The 13,792-nt window shown below is 53.3% G+C and overlaps 5 protein-coding genes across 5 annotated transcripts; 3 read left to right on the top strand and 2 right to left on the bottom strand.

Moving 5' to 3' along the window:
• Nucleotides 1–79: 79 nt before the first annotated feature.
• On the top strand, nt 80–3,658 carry ATG9 (autophagy protein atg9). The gene is made up of 3 exons (XM_062913145.1): nt 80–1,124; nt 1,178–1,898; nt 1,961–3,658. The coding sequence occupies exons 1-3, from the start codon at nt 472–474 to the stop codon at nt 3,287–3,289; spliced, it is 2,703 nt and encodes a 900-aa protein (XP_062764407.1). The 5' UTR covers nt 80–471; the 3' UTR covers nt 3,290–3,658.
• A 255-nt stretch (nt 3,659–3,913) lies between these two features.
• Nucleotides 3,914–6,480, top strand: MRS4 (Fe(2+) transporter). The gene is made up of 7 exons (XM_062913144.1): nt 3,914–4,877; nt 4,943–5,025; nt 5,085–5,107; nt 5,177–5,309; nt 5,375–5,524; nt 5,583–6,141; nt 6,202–6,480. The coding sequence occupies exons 1-6, from the start codon at nt 4,840–4,842 to the stop codon at nt 6,101–6,103; spliced, it is 948 nt and encodes a 315-aa protein (XP_062764406.1). The 5' UTR covers nt 3,914–4,839; the 3' UTR covers nt 6,104–6,141; nt 6,202–6,480.
• A 387-nt stretch (nt 6,481–6,867) lies between these two features.
• On the bottom strand, nt 6,868–9,198 carry DNJ1 (Tetratricopeptide repeat and J domain-containing co-chaperone dnj1). Its single transcript, XM_062913143.1, has 2 exons — nt 7,798–9,198; nt 6,868–7,729 (listed from the first exon to the last, which is right to left on the bottom strand). The coding sequence occupies exons 1-2, from the start codon at nt 8,776–8,778 to the stop codon at nt 7,130–7,132; spliced, it is 1,581 nt and encodes a 526-aa protein (XP_062764405.1). The 5' UTR covers nt 8,779–9,198; the 3' UTR covers nt 6,868–7,129.
• Nucleotides 9,199–9,428: 230 nt separating this feature from the next.
• On the top strand, nt 9,429–10,360 carry GAR1_2 (H/ACA snoRNP pseudouridylase subunit; the record flags this gene model as incomplete). The annotated part of the gene is made up of 3 exons (XM_062913142.1): nt 9,429–9,628; nt 9,702–9,853; nt 9,932–10,360. The coding sequence occupies exons 1-3, from the start codon at nt 9,565–9,567 to the stop codon at nt 10,358–10,360; spliced, it is 645 nt and encodes a 214-aa protein (XP_062764404.1). The 5' UTR covers nt 9,429–9,564.
• Nucleotides 10,361–10,775: 415 nt separating this feature from the next.
• Nucleotides 10,776–13,381, bottom strand: QC763_505510 (uncharacterized protein; the record flags this gene model as incomplete). The annotated part of the gene is made up of 5 exons (XM_062913141.1): nt 10,776–10,937; nt 10,993–11,032; nt 11,086–11,168; nt 11,315–11,471; nt 11,568–13,381. The coding sequence occupies 5 exons, from the start codon at nt 13,379–13,381 to the stop codon at nt 10,776–10,778; spliced, it is 2,256 nt and encodes a 751-aa protein (XP_062764403.1).
• Between the last annotated feature and the right edge of the window lie 411 nt (nt 13,382–13,792).

Here is a 13,792-nt window from a genome sequence, read left to right as displayed (position 1 = left end):
GCATGCTAGAGCTGATAAGAGATAAGGGCCTTGGCATTCCTCTCACAACACACCGCCTTCCCAATCAGACCCCATCCGTCGTCATTCTGGCGCGGCAGCTGACCAGGAAGGTTCAAGGCAACCAAACGCCAACCTTCTGCACTGGTGGTTGTAGAAAACTTATGCTGCGCATGCTTCTTCGCAAGACAAGAAACAGAAGCGGCTGGCAGATGGCCGCATCGCCTGACTGATCTCACGTTACCTTGAAAGGTGTGATAGTGCCGCTTCTGCACCTTGCCTACCCTTATCAGCTTCTTCTGCTTTGTCTTGTCAACAGATCCCCCACCACGTCCACCTCGTCCACCTCGTCCGCACAACTCTGAGTGAAGCGCCTCTAATTAGCGTTTTCCCTCACAATCTGTGACTCCATCTTGCTAACCCATGATACCCGGCACTCTCGGCGACTTCATTCTTTGAAACCGAGGCGAAAAGATGCCTCCGAAGCTGTTTTCAAAGATGCCCACCACACAGGGGCGGTCATTCTACGAAGAGCTTCGAGGGCACGACTCTGAAGGATATGACGGGGGATCGCGAGCTGGACTTCTTGACGAAGAAAATCTCAATCACAACTTCCAGGACTATGATCTGGATCATGTGGAGGGCCTCACCGTTGATGATAGTCGTGCGACGCTAGCAGGTTTACGAAAGACACCGGCGTCGAAAGTCCCACCGGGGCACCAAAATGACCGGTCGATGTGGCTCGCGCACGACGACGATGCCGACAACGATGTTCCGCCCTCGCTCCTGGTCGAACCTCGAGGCGCTCACCCAGCAGGAAAGCCCAAAAGAAAGCAGAGTCGACAAGCTGCCTATACCATGCCCGGCTCATCCAGCGCGCGAGCAAAATGGAAAACAACTCAAGCCCACCAACCCCTCCACAACGATGAGCCATTCACACAGAGTCACCGGGGTAACGGCGCCCCGGGCTCTCTGTTCTCTGGGAGCGCATCACTCGATGCGAAGAAGATGGCGGAATGGAGATGGGCAAATGTCCAGAACCTCGACAAGTTTATCAAAGAGGTCTACGATTATTACAGGGGATGTGGTATCAAGGCGATAATAACCGAACGGGTGCTGCATCTTGGGTACGTTCACGAAACTGACTCAAAACGAAGAAACCGTTGCTGACGTGACGTAGGAACGTGGCTTTCATAGCTGTCCTCTTGACCTTCCTCACGCAATGTGTTGACTACAGTCTTGTCCGCGGAAGCCAGAAGCTCTCGCAGATCATCGTTCCACAGTGCACTAGAAAGATGTCGGGGTGGTGGAATCTTGGCCTCTGGCTCTTTGCATTCTACTTCATATGGAAGGCAATCCAGTATATCTTGGACCTTCACCGGCTATTTCATGTCCGTGACTTTTACACACATTTGCTTAACATCCCGGACCACGACATGCAGACTATCACCTGGCAAGAAGTGGTGGCACGCGTAATGGCTCTACGAAACCAGAACTCACAGACGGCAACCACCTTGACCCCGTTGCAAAGACATTTCATTGGCAGCCAGTCCAAAGAAAGGCTAGATGCGTCCGACATTGCGAATCGCATCATGAGACGTGAAAACTATCTCATTGCCCTGTTCAACAAGGACATTTTGGACCTCACTATTCCGCTGCCGTTCCTGCGAAATCGGCAGTACTTCTCTCGTACTCTGGAGTGGACTTTGATGTTCAGTGTTCTCGACATGGTGTTTGACGAGAAGGGCCAGGTCAACCAGAAATTCCTGCGAGCCGACCGCAGAGGGGAGATAAGCGAGAAACTGCGCTCACGGTTCCAGTTTGCTGGCATCATGATTCTAATGTTATCGCCTTTCGTGTCGCTCTATCTTGTCATCTATTACTTTTTGATGTACTATCATGTAAGTCACTAGTTCTTTGATGGGCGTGTAATTGTGCCAGTGTGAGCTCACATCTTGGTTAGGAAATCCAAAAGAACCCGTCTGTATTGTCATCTCGGTCGTATACACCCCTTGCCGAGTGGAAATTTCGCGAGTTCAACGAGCTACCACACCTTTTCCAAAAGCGTCTGGACATGTCGAAAGCTTTTGCAACGCATTATATGGATCAGTTCCCAAAGGTTAAGACCGAGATGGTAGCCAAATCCGTCGCATTTGTCTCGGGAGCGTTGGCAACCGTGTTGGCCATTGCATCTGTTTTCGATCCTGAACTTTTCCTCGGCTTCGAGATCACACCGGATCGCACCGTGCTCTTCTACACGGCCATTTTTGGTAGTATCTGGGCGGTTGCCCACGGCATGCAGTCTCAGGACGATGCAGTCTTCGACCCGGAATATGCCATGCGCAACGTGATCGAGTACACACACTACGAACCCGACCACTGGAAGGATAGACTGCACAGTTATGACATTAAGCTTGAGTTTGCTGAGCTATACAAACCCAAGATCGTTATCTTTCTGGAGGAGATTTTGGGCATCCTGACAACGCCGTTTGTCCTTTTTTTCAGCCTTCCCAAGTGCAGCGACCAGATTATCGACTTTTTCCGGGAGTTCACGCTTCACATTGACGGACTAGGCTATGTGTGCACCTTTGCCGAATTCGATTTCAAGAAGGCCATGGCGAACGCAAAGAAGCCGAGTGATGGTGGTGACGTACGCGACGAGTACTACTCGGCCAAACATGGGAAGATGGAAGCATCGTACTACGGGTTCATCGGGAATTATGGCAACTTTGCTCTCAACCCAAAGGGCGCCCCAGGATCACATCTCCCACCGGGAATGCGGAATCAATTTCACCCTCCGCCAGCCTGGCCTGGTCTGAACTCGCCGCCTCTTGGTGCTGACATGCAGACTTCCCGGATGGGTCGTAGTGAGTTTCGATCAATGAGCAGGGCTCCCGGCCAAGGTCTGCGCCCTGGGCCAAGTATGGTGGCTCCTTCTCCCATGGCGTCGATTCTCCTGGATCCGCATCACTTGCCGCCATCGCACCTTGTGAACCCGGGCCGGGCCTCGCATCCACACCGAGTTCAGCAAAACAGACGCCCCGATGAAAGCAACATCATCGAGGAGTCTCTGGAAGATGAAGAACGAGGTAGGGAGGGTGTCAATCGTCACGACGATGAAGAGGTGTACGGCCATGAAGATGGCATGGATGAATCGGCCTGGCAGACATCACCGGCCAGAACCTTGAGCAGGGACAACAGCGCAATCGAGGGTAGTGGGACTGCGGAGGCGGGAGTTGTGGACATGATTTATCAATTCAACCAGGCCCAGTTCACTCGGAACGGCGTTTGATGAATGCGGTTTTTCTTCTACGACAATGATACGAAGAGAGCCCTAAGAGGCTCTGAGGAGGCGTTCGGGTATCATGAGTTATGGCAATAAATTCTTGAGTGTTAGCTTATATTGCATTGCATGGGAGTGGATTGGGAGGCACGAGCGGCGTTGGGGACTTTTTTTAAGCATTATTATCACATCGATTTCATTTTGGATAACATAGACTTGTACCAGAGGAACAGTATAGACAGAACGGTCTGGCTGCTAGCGAGTTCAGTAAACGACAAAGCACACATTTTATGACATAAATACCTGCATTAAAAGTCCTAACCATGGCGAAACATAGTTGACGGAGAATCTGAGACTACCAGGAGAATCACGAGGGGAAGATGGGACCATCACTTATGAACAACCTAGCTGACACATAACAACCTCAGAGGTGGCAGGGACTTTGAGACTTTCACAAGCCAATTTCCCAACACTATTGAGTCAATCCACAGGAACCCAAGTCTTTGACTGTATTTATCTGTCGTGCTTGGCATCGGAGGTAACGTCTATCCTGGCTGAGTCAGAACTGGTATCGCATTATTAGGTCCGCGATACTTTTATTGGTATTCATAAACTGTATCTGTCCAGGATACACACAACCACTTTACCGCACATAACAGAAAGCTAGAGAGACTGACCTATAAAGTCTTTGGGATTCACACTCATCCGGTGCCTCGGAGATGGAAAAACGTGCTCTTTCGGGACCGGCGGAGACCCGCAAATCACGGATCTGATAATGCAGAGCGGACAAGGATGCAAGTCTAGCCGAGGACCTTTGCGGACATATCTCTTGGGAATCTCTGATCTTGACGAACATCACAGCCGGCAACCAGTGGGGGTTCCAGCACAAAATGACACTAACGGACCACTAACAGGAAAGATGGCGGGGTAGGCAGAGGATACTCCAGAAGACAGGCCTCTGTGCAATAGGCCGGCGATTGGTAAAACTTCCTGGTCACCGATCTCCGACCGTTGTTGCGGCCGACTGGTCCATAATTTTGTCTTGGCCATTTGGGGGGGAAGAACTGTGCCGACAACGGTCGCAGAAAAATTTGGAGTTGTCCATTTGCCCATTTTGCCCATTCCTCAGCATTGCCAACTCTCAGCAGCACCAGCCGCTCATCTGCTTCCCCCACAGGACCCGTCCTGCCACCGTCCTGCCACCGCCAGCGACAACATCACCAGCCGCAGCGATTTTGGAAGAAAGAGCCGCTCTCGATCCCTCTCGGCGACCCCACCCATACACAAACGACAGGCTGCGGCTTTATCGCGAGGAGACAGATTGTTTGGGGCTTTTGCGGTTCTGTGGTTCAGTGGTCCCGCTGTGACCCGGCAGCGCACCTCCAAGAAAGAAGCTCTCTTTTTTTTGTGCTGTTTGCATTGCGTCACCGACTTCTGCTGCTGAATCCTGCGGCGCAGAAGCTTCAACACCACACACTCGACCACTCTCCACCCCTCGATTCTTTTCAGTCTTCACCCTGGCTCTCGATCTAGGAGCGACGGGAGCCGTGGCTTCCCCAATGGCCCAGCCAAATGTCGTACCCGAAGAGGACTACGAGTAGGTTACCCTTGGGGACTCGAGCCCGCTGCCTGTCCAAAGCTGTGCTGACATCAGAATTATAGCTATGAAGCCCTCCCACCCAACTTCTCGTTGTTGCAGAACATGGCTGCCGGCGCCTTTGCCGGCATCGCCGAGCACTGCGCAAGTAGGTAGTCCTGTCGTGGAGGAGACGCGTATGGAGCAGAAGGCTAACCAGAGTCACAGTGTACCCTATCGATGCAGTGAAGGTGAGCCGAGCTCCTCCGTTATCGACTTGGTATCGCGACTTTGACCTCTAACCTTTCTCTGGCGTACAGACTCGAATGCAGATAGTCAACCCAAGCGCCGGCTCGGTCTACAGTGGAGTCTTCCAGAGCACTTACAAGATGGCGAGCACAGAAGGTATTCTGAGTTTGTGGCGGGGCATGTCCAGCGTAATTGTCGGTGCCGGTGAGTTGCGGTCGAGTCTTGCAAAAGCTCCCTGGAGATTGAACTAACCTGTCGGCCGCCAACAGGCCCCGCGCACGCCGTTTACTTCGCCACATATGAAGCTGTAAAACATGTCATGGGCGGGAACCAGGCTGGCGTCCATCATCCACTTGCTGCTGCGACCAGTGGGGCGTGCGCCACGATTGCTAGCGATGCGCTAATGAACCCCTTTGACGGTATGGCTTATCTGATTCTCCTGGTTCATATCACGGCTGCTAACTGTCGCAAAACAAGTCATCAAGCAAAGAATGCAGATCGCCGAGTCGGCCAAGCTCTACCGCTCCATGACCGATTGCGCCAAGTATGTTTACAAGAACGAGGGCATCAAGGCCTTCTATGTCTCGTACCCCACGACGCTTTCCATGACGGTTCCCTTTACGGCGCTTCAGTTTCTCGCGTACGAATCGATCTCGACCTCGATGAACCCGACAAAGGCATATGACCCATTCACTCACTGTGTAGCTGGTGCGGTTGCGGGTGGTTTTGCGGCGGCCTTGACCACGCCCATGGACGTGATCAAGACCATGCTCCAGACACGTGGCAGCGCACACGATGCTGAACTCAGAACCGTCAATGGCTTCATGGCTGGTTGCCGCCTTTTGTTCAAACGCGAGGGTGCCAAGGGCTTCTTCAAGGGCGTCCAACCAAGAGTGTTGACGACCATGCCGAGCACCGCTATCTGCTGGTCAGCCTACGAGGCTTCCAAAGCCTACTTCATCCGTCAGAACGACTCGGCCTCTGAGTCCTCCACATGATGTGGCCGCTCAACCGATGCGTCTGCTTGTTCTGTCAGATGAGTGGTTCTCGGCTGCCTTCTTGGCAAAGACGGAGTTGTATTGACAATGCATCACAGCTAGAACAAGCTTATTTGCTCGCATCTGAGGATCAAAAGAGTCACATCCATGTTAGCTCCTCGCCCAGCTCGTGTCTACATATGAAATGAGCTGTGTTTACGTGAGGAGAAATCTGTAAGAATTTTGATGCAACCCGTGTGTGAGACCCACGATGGTCGAGGCGAGTTATGGGGGAAACTGGCCCAAACCGGATGAGGCACTGAACCACAAGCGAGCGTGCGCGCGGGGCTATAAGCATTTTGTACATATAATCCCTCTCCTGTCATCGCTTCTGCCACAATGCGTTGATTGGGCCCTAGATCTAGATTGTGTAGATTCGAGAATAGGGGTTTCCCTTTCCACAATGAGATACAGATGGACATCACCCTGTGGTGTTCTACTGAACAATAATTGTCTTATTCTCGCCTGCTGCAGCAAACCTCTTCGAATCTGACATTGATTCCTTTGACCCACCTAGCTGCGCGGGCGGCTGTATACCAAACATTGCGATCATGAGCAAGGCCCGGAGGAACATATCCCTGAGTTTTGATTATGTGCATTCGGTTCAATCCCGGGACCAGAAAACACAGGGCGCTCAACTGTGGCAAGCTTTCAGCTGTGCGAAGGACATATTGTTGGTGATATCGAAAGAAGATCTATGCACAATTGTTGCCACCTGGTCTGAATTCGATGAGATATGATCAAGGTGATTTTTCGAGCGGGCACACTGTAAAGGGTGGTGATATATAAATACTAAGCCATCCTATAATCACTGGGAATGGACTGGGCTCACTCCTCCCGGGTGTATGACAAGTCCTAGACATAGTCCTCAAAAGATACACCCAAATACACCCCCTGCTCAACCATACACAATGCAAACCCAAGACAACCGAAGACCTTCTTCCAAGAGTAACCCTCTCTTCATTACTACCAGAGCAACTAACCAAACTACATCCCGAATGGGAACCCTGACCCTCCTCCAGGACCAAACTTGAAATGGAACTGTTGCCCACCACCGCCTCCGCTGCTGCCTTGCTGGTACATGAATGGGTGGCCGCCTCCGAATGGATGCCCGTGGTGATACTGCTGCTGCTGCTCGTGGCTGTTCGGGTCGTCACCCCTGTCGAACCGTGCCCTGAGCTCGGGGTCGCTGAGAACCTCGTACGCCTCGTTGATGCTCGCCATCTTCTTCTCGGCTTCCTCCTTGGTAAGCCCTTGTTTAGCGGCCTTGTCGGGGTGGTGAATTTTGGAGAGCTTGCGGTAGGCAGACTTGATCTGGCGTTCGTCGGCGTCATGAGCAACACCAAGGACCTTGTAGTAGTCCTTGGTCTTGGAGCGTTTGAGGGCAACCTGGGCCTTTTGCATCAGAGGATTGACAAGGTCTTCCTTGTCAGGGCGAGCCTCGGCAGCCTTTTGGAGAGTGTTGATGGAAGCTTCATACTCTTCCTTGTCAAGGAGGTGTTTGGCCTTGTAGAGAAGACCAAAGAAAGAGTTCTCATTTAGAGTGAGGGACTCTTCGCAGTATTCCTTGGCCTTTTTGCTGTTGGACTGTTGCCGAACATTGTCAATACATGGCGGTTTCAACGGAGAAAGGGGCTGAGACGCAGAAGACTTACCTCATAATACGCCTGGCACGCCATCTCAACTAACCTTGAAAGCAGTTCATTTGGAGCTGCCTTCGGTATCGAGCCATCTTCCCGCAGACTGTGGACCTGGTCCTTCACCTCCTTGATCAAGCCTTCACTGTCGCTCGTAGGTACGAGTTGCCGCACAGCAGTCATCTGCTGCCCCTTGTCCAAGGCCTTCTTCACCTTCTCCATGACTTTGATGGTCGCCTTCTCCTCCCTCAACAGCCGCTTGCACACCTTGTTGTCAGGGTCAGAATGCAGGCACTTCCTGATAGCCGTCGCGCCGTCCTCGAGGTTTCCGAGCGCGTAGAATGTGATGGCTGAGATCTGGACGTGTGGCTTCGTGTTGCCAGGTTGCATTTGGAGGATGTGCTGCAGGTCAGCAATACCCCTTTCCACGGCTCCCCTCTCAAACGCACAGTCCTTGCGAAGCTCGCGCAAGTGAATCGCCCTGTTCGCCGTCAGGATGGCATCGTCGGCCTGCTTGACACACTCTTCCCAGTTCCCAGCCTTGGCTGCTGCTTCAGCAGCCTTTGCCGCCGCCTTGGCCGCCTCAACTGCGGCAACCTCCTCTGTCTTCTTGGCCTTCTTGTAGTGAAGCTTTGCTCCGTCCCAGTCGGCGGCGCTGGCGCGCAGTTTTCCTAGCTGAAGGTGCGCACCCTCGAAAGTTGGCTTGATCGAAAGCACCTTCTCGAAATCATCGGTGGCCTGTGATCTGCGGCCGAGAGAAAGGTAGGTTGTGGCGCGCTTGAACAAGGTCAAGTAGTTGGAGGGATCTCTGGCGATAGCAGCATCGTAGTAGACGAGGGCGTCGTTCGTTTCGCCCTTTGACAGGTGACTTTGCGCCGAGGCTAGGAGAGCAGAGATGGGGGTGTCGGCTGGGATGTCCGACGTTGAGAGGCCCGAGACCATTGACGGCGTTGATAGGAAGCCGGCCGCAAAGGCCAGCGTCGATGATAAGCGAACCATGACGGGGTGGTTGTTGCGAAAGACCAGAGTGTGTTCGAATTACAAAGGGTATCGTGGAATCTAACGACGGTTTAAACGAGACGTCTATGTGTCAGGCAGATGTGTGTGTAGTCAGGGGCGCAGGCAGCGCAAGGCGCGGTCAGACGACGAGCATCAACGGGGCAGCTAGGAAGAGCAAGTTAGGAAGCATGGAAGATCGGAACGGGCATTCGATTGTTGGATTAAAGCCTGCAAAGCAGTGAATGGGCAGGAGGAGTAAAAATAAGGTCCAGTGGCTGAAAGCCCCGGTATTATGTGACAAGTTGTCCTTTTTGGAGGCTTGCACCAAGATGAGATGGAAGCAAGTTCTAGACGTTACTGTGTCCAGAGATAGATCTGGGGACTTGGATATCGAGGCAAGGCTTTCTTCGTACTGTGTGCACAATGGTAGAAACAAATCTGGCCACTACTCTTTTGGGTGGTATTGCTGACGCTTGGCTGGCTGAGACGACGACTTCAGCGGTCTCTATACAGTGCGTGTTCCCACTGCTGGGTCCAAACCGGGCCTTGGCATTCGGTAGCGCGGGGTGGCAGGAGACGGCACCAAGTGGGGCACACCCCTGCGGATTGATACGGCAAAATTTTTGACCGCTTTCGATTCTGCAGGTCCGAAAAATTAATTGTTTTCGAGCTTCGTTCGATCTCCATAACGAAAAGTTGAAGGTTGCGACGCAGACACCAACTCAACCCCACAACAGCAACACAAGCCGTCGCCAGTTCAATAATTACGACGGGACAATAGAAAAAATGTCGTTTCGCGGGGGTTCACGTGGCCGCGGTGGCGGTGGTGGTTTCGGTGGCCGTGGAGGAGGTGAGCAGTCTCACTGTCGAGGAGTGCGAATTGCGAAGGACAAGGTTACTAATGAATTGCCAACGACTTGCAGGTCGCGGCGGCTTCCAACAACGCGATATGGGTCCTCCCGCCCAGGTTCTCGAGATGGGCAAGTTCATTCATTCTTGCGAAGGTGAAATGGTCGTCGAGTCTACCAATGCCAAGATTCCTCACTTCAACGCGCCTATCTACCTAGAGAACAAGGTAGGTTTTCCTCTGGTGGTTCACGACCGCGCGGTGGTTAGCTGCGACGTAGCTGGAGACTGACAATGGATTCTGCAGACTCCGGTTGGCAAGGTCGACGAAGTTCTCGGTCCCATCAACCAGGTTTACTTCACCATCAAGCCCACCGAGGGCATCCAGGCCACTTCCTTCAAGGTTGGCGACAAGTTCTACATTGCCGGCGAGAAGCTCCTGCCCCTCGAGAAGTTCCTTCCCAAGCCTAAGCCTCCCCCGGGAGCCAGCAAAGTCAAGAAGCCCAGCCGTGGCGGCGCGTCCCGCGGTGGTCGTGGAGGTCCCGGTGGACGTGGTGGTAGGGGAGGATTCGGTGGCCGCGGTGGTGGTGGCTTTGGCGGCGGTCGCGGCGGCGGCGGCGGTTTCGGCGGTGGTCGTGGCGGTAGCCGCGGCGGCAGCGGTTTCGGCGGCCGTGGAGGCGGTGGCCGCGGAGGTGGTGGTTTCTCTCGTGGCGGCAGAGGAGGCTTCAGCCGGTAAAGGAGAAATATTCTCAAAAAAGGGAAACTAGAGACGACAAAAGGGGAGGTCGCCACTGGTTGTTCGGATGTTTTGAGAATTCGTACAGTACACGGCATTGGAGGAGTAGCAAAGGGGCGGGCAGTCTATATCATCGAGCGGAGCGACCACGTCAATGGCGTTGTCTGCGGAACTCGGGCTGGCTTAATGGCGTTCGGGAAGGGTCTTGGGTCTTTGCTTTCATTTATGGCAAAATATTTTTGCATCTGCTCGGATTGATTGTACATTCATCATCAAAGTTGCAGCGTAGCCTGAAATAGCGGACGCCGTTTTGGTCATTGACGGGCTCTTCCCTGTTGTTTTTGGTTTCATATCTATACGCCGACTAACTACACACAGCCATTTCCTCGCCTTTCTCTCACGCACCACAACCCTTTCACCTCGTCTGGAGCGGATATGATGCCACAGGTGGCTTCTGGTGGTAACTCTGGAGCAAGAATCCCAAGGCCAGAAGCACGCCCAAGAAGCCGAGGCCTGTTCCGAAATACTGAGCAGCTCTGTAGCCCTTCAGGAGCTCATAGCCTGTCTCATTGACATGCTAGTGGCGGCTTTAGTTATTTGTCTCGGTGTAACACAAGTAGGGTCATACATACCACTTCTATAGTACCCGCAATTCCAAGAGCAAGGGAAATCCTACATCCGTAGTCAGCACTAGTTTCCAAACCCTTTTTTTCAGGCTAACATACGAATAGTTGACCGTCGTTACTACCAAGCTTGCGGCGATGCCTTGGTGTTCTTTGGAAACGCTATTGCTGAGTAGAATGGTGGCCTAGGTAGAAAGTAAGTCATCTCGTACATATCAATGATCCGAAAAGGGACCTTGGAACAGCATACCGCCGGATTACTCATGTCCATCCCCTATCATGATGTGTCAGTGGCGATATCCTAGTTGAATGGGAGGAAGAGGTGACTGACAAATGGCATGATAAGTATCCCGAAAAAAGTACTGAACCAGTAGCTCTGATGGACAGGTGCGGTGGCGAGAAGGAGACTTCCGATGAAGAATGCACACATGGATATCAACATGACCCAGTGAGGCTTGACTCGCGACATCAAGAATCCGACCAGAATACTGGCAGCAAGGCCACATATTGGACTTTACACCGCAACGTCTCGTTAGTTCTTTTCATTTTCCCTTGTTGACTGGGCAACTTGGGGGGATACGTACGCTGGAATGAAGCTCACAGAAGCGAGCAACGGCGACCATCCTTTCAGATTTTGAACAACATTGAAGGTGTAATAAATCCAAATACTAAAACAGCCCCAGCCAGCCCCCGTACAGCCCAACACAAAGTTCGTCGCCGGCTTCATGGCCGCGATAGGGATAAGGGGGTAAGGCGCCTTCCACTCATGAGACACGAAAGCAGCAATCAAGATCAAACCAATGATCAACAGGAAATACGTATAAGGTGTCTTCCAGGAGACGTTGGGAGCTTGATTGAATGCAAAGTTCAGCAGCACCAACCCGCTGACGCCGAGCATCATACCCCATCCATCGAACTGTGACCACAAGCCCTCCCCCCCTTTCAGACAAGACTGACCCCGTGAAGTCGGCAGGATGAACAAGCTCACCACCGCGAGCACAAAGCACATGATGGCCAACAGCCAAAACGCCCACGGCCAGTTCCCTCGCACTGCAAACAAACTCGACAAGATAGCCCCCATGACAAACCCCAGCGGCGCCGACGCCCCAAACAGGCAGAGCACCATATTCTTCCTCATCCCCGGCTGATACGTCCTGCCCAACAACGCCTGTCCGCTCGGCACCAACAGCGCCGGTCCGATCCCCTGCAGCCCCCTCGCCACACAAAAGAAGACCGTCCCCTCGCCCGCGCTGCGCTCGGCGTGTCCAGAAAACCCAGCAATCAAGCTCCACAGGCCGAACCAAAGCCAGCCAGTGACAAACACCTTTTTGTGGCCAAAGAGATCGCCCACACGGCCAGACGGAAGGACGAATGTTGCTGATGTGAGGCCATACGCGGCTGAGTACCACGCCATAGTGCCGGGAGTGGAGTCACCAAAGGACTGGGAGATGATCGAGGCGGGGACCATGGCCTGGGCGAGACCAGCAAGCATGAGAATCTGGGCTAGGCAGATGAGGAGGACGAAGAGGATCTCGTGAAAAGGGGAGACGAGGACGTCTGGCCGGGTGGAAGGGGACTGGATAGCCGCTGGGGGAGGTGAGCGAGGACGGGTTGGAGTGGATGAGGCAGAGGATTGATAGGGGGAGGAGGACGATACCATGGCTCGGGAGGCGGCCCTGGATTTGCGCCGAGGGGAAAAGTGAGAGGCTTTCGGCTTGGCGATAGCAGTGGAGGAGAAGGAAGATGAAAGGTAGGTGGCGTCGGTTTCTGCATCTTCCAAGGGTACCATGGTCGACTGAGAATCCGCGGGGTTCACCGCATCGTACTGTTGCACGGAGAACTGCTTACTATCCCTATTTTCCTCATCACCCCGAAGATCGGGATGAAGGGGTAGGGAGGGCAAGGGGTGGTGACGCTCAGGTTCTTTTTGAGATGACTGACGAGGTGTTAGAGGCCTGTGAAAAGCGGGATAGGGCTGAGATGATGCCCTGTTTCTCCCGCTGTTTTTGCTGATGTGGATGCCGATGTGCTGCTGCACTGGTCGTGTAGCGGTCGGGTCGGGTGGCCTGGGTAGATCGTGAGGCTCTGAGGTGAACGACATAGAAGGCGGGTTTGATGAGAGAGGCCCCTTGTAGTTTGCATCAAGGTTGTTAGGTCTCTCCGAGACGGGCCGCCGTCCAGTTACATGGACTTGCCCACGTTGACGTGAGGCCCGGCGCTCGGAGAGAACATCATCCAGGCTCGATGAGTTCCGGCGTGATCGGCCATTGGCCTCTCCAAACTGACCTTGGAACTGCAGTCGAAACGACTCAGTCGCTGTCATGGCATCTACTGCCCATTGCGTAGCATCGACCGCCGCCTGATCGTCCCAAGAACATGACGGTTTTCTGGTACCCATGGTTTCTGCTTTGCGAGTATATTTTGTCACAGGTGAGCAGAGGAGAGAGAGGACCAGTGAAAGCTGTAGGGCAGGTGTTCTCTGGTTGTATCCTCACACACGCATCTAGCTGGTCGTACGTTGCAGTTAAAGAATGGAATTCGGGAGTGAGATAGACCAATATTGACAGGAGAGTGTGAGAAGCGCAACGAGGGAAGTTGGAGGCACACTGGCCTTCTTAAAAGCAGATGGTCATGCCTGGAAGATGGCAGTATGTTGGTTGGGGGTCCATGGGCTGGCTTAGTTTAAATAGAACGCGGGATTCGTGGCTACGATCGGAACTTGAAGAGCTCGATGTACATAGCGCAGCGCAGAGGCTGTTCGAGCGCACGCCATCACAAGAGGATCGGGCGTGTCCCAGAGATGCATGAA

This window comes from Podospora pseudopauciseta (assembly GCF_035222475.1).
Source record: "Podospora pseudopauciseta strain CBS 411.78 chromosome 5 map unlocalized CBS411.78m_5.2, whole genome shotgun sequence".
In the NCBI taxonomy this organism is placed as follows: Eukaryota; Fungi; Ascomycota; class Sordariomycetes; order Sordariales; family Podosporaceae; genus Podospora; species Podospora pseudopauciseta.
The sequence above is the reverse complement of the archived record's forward strand: the minus strand, read 5'-3'. Positions and strand labels throughout refer to the sequence as shown.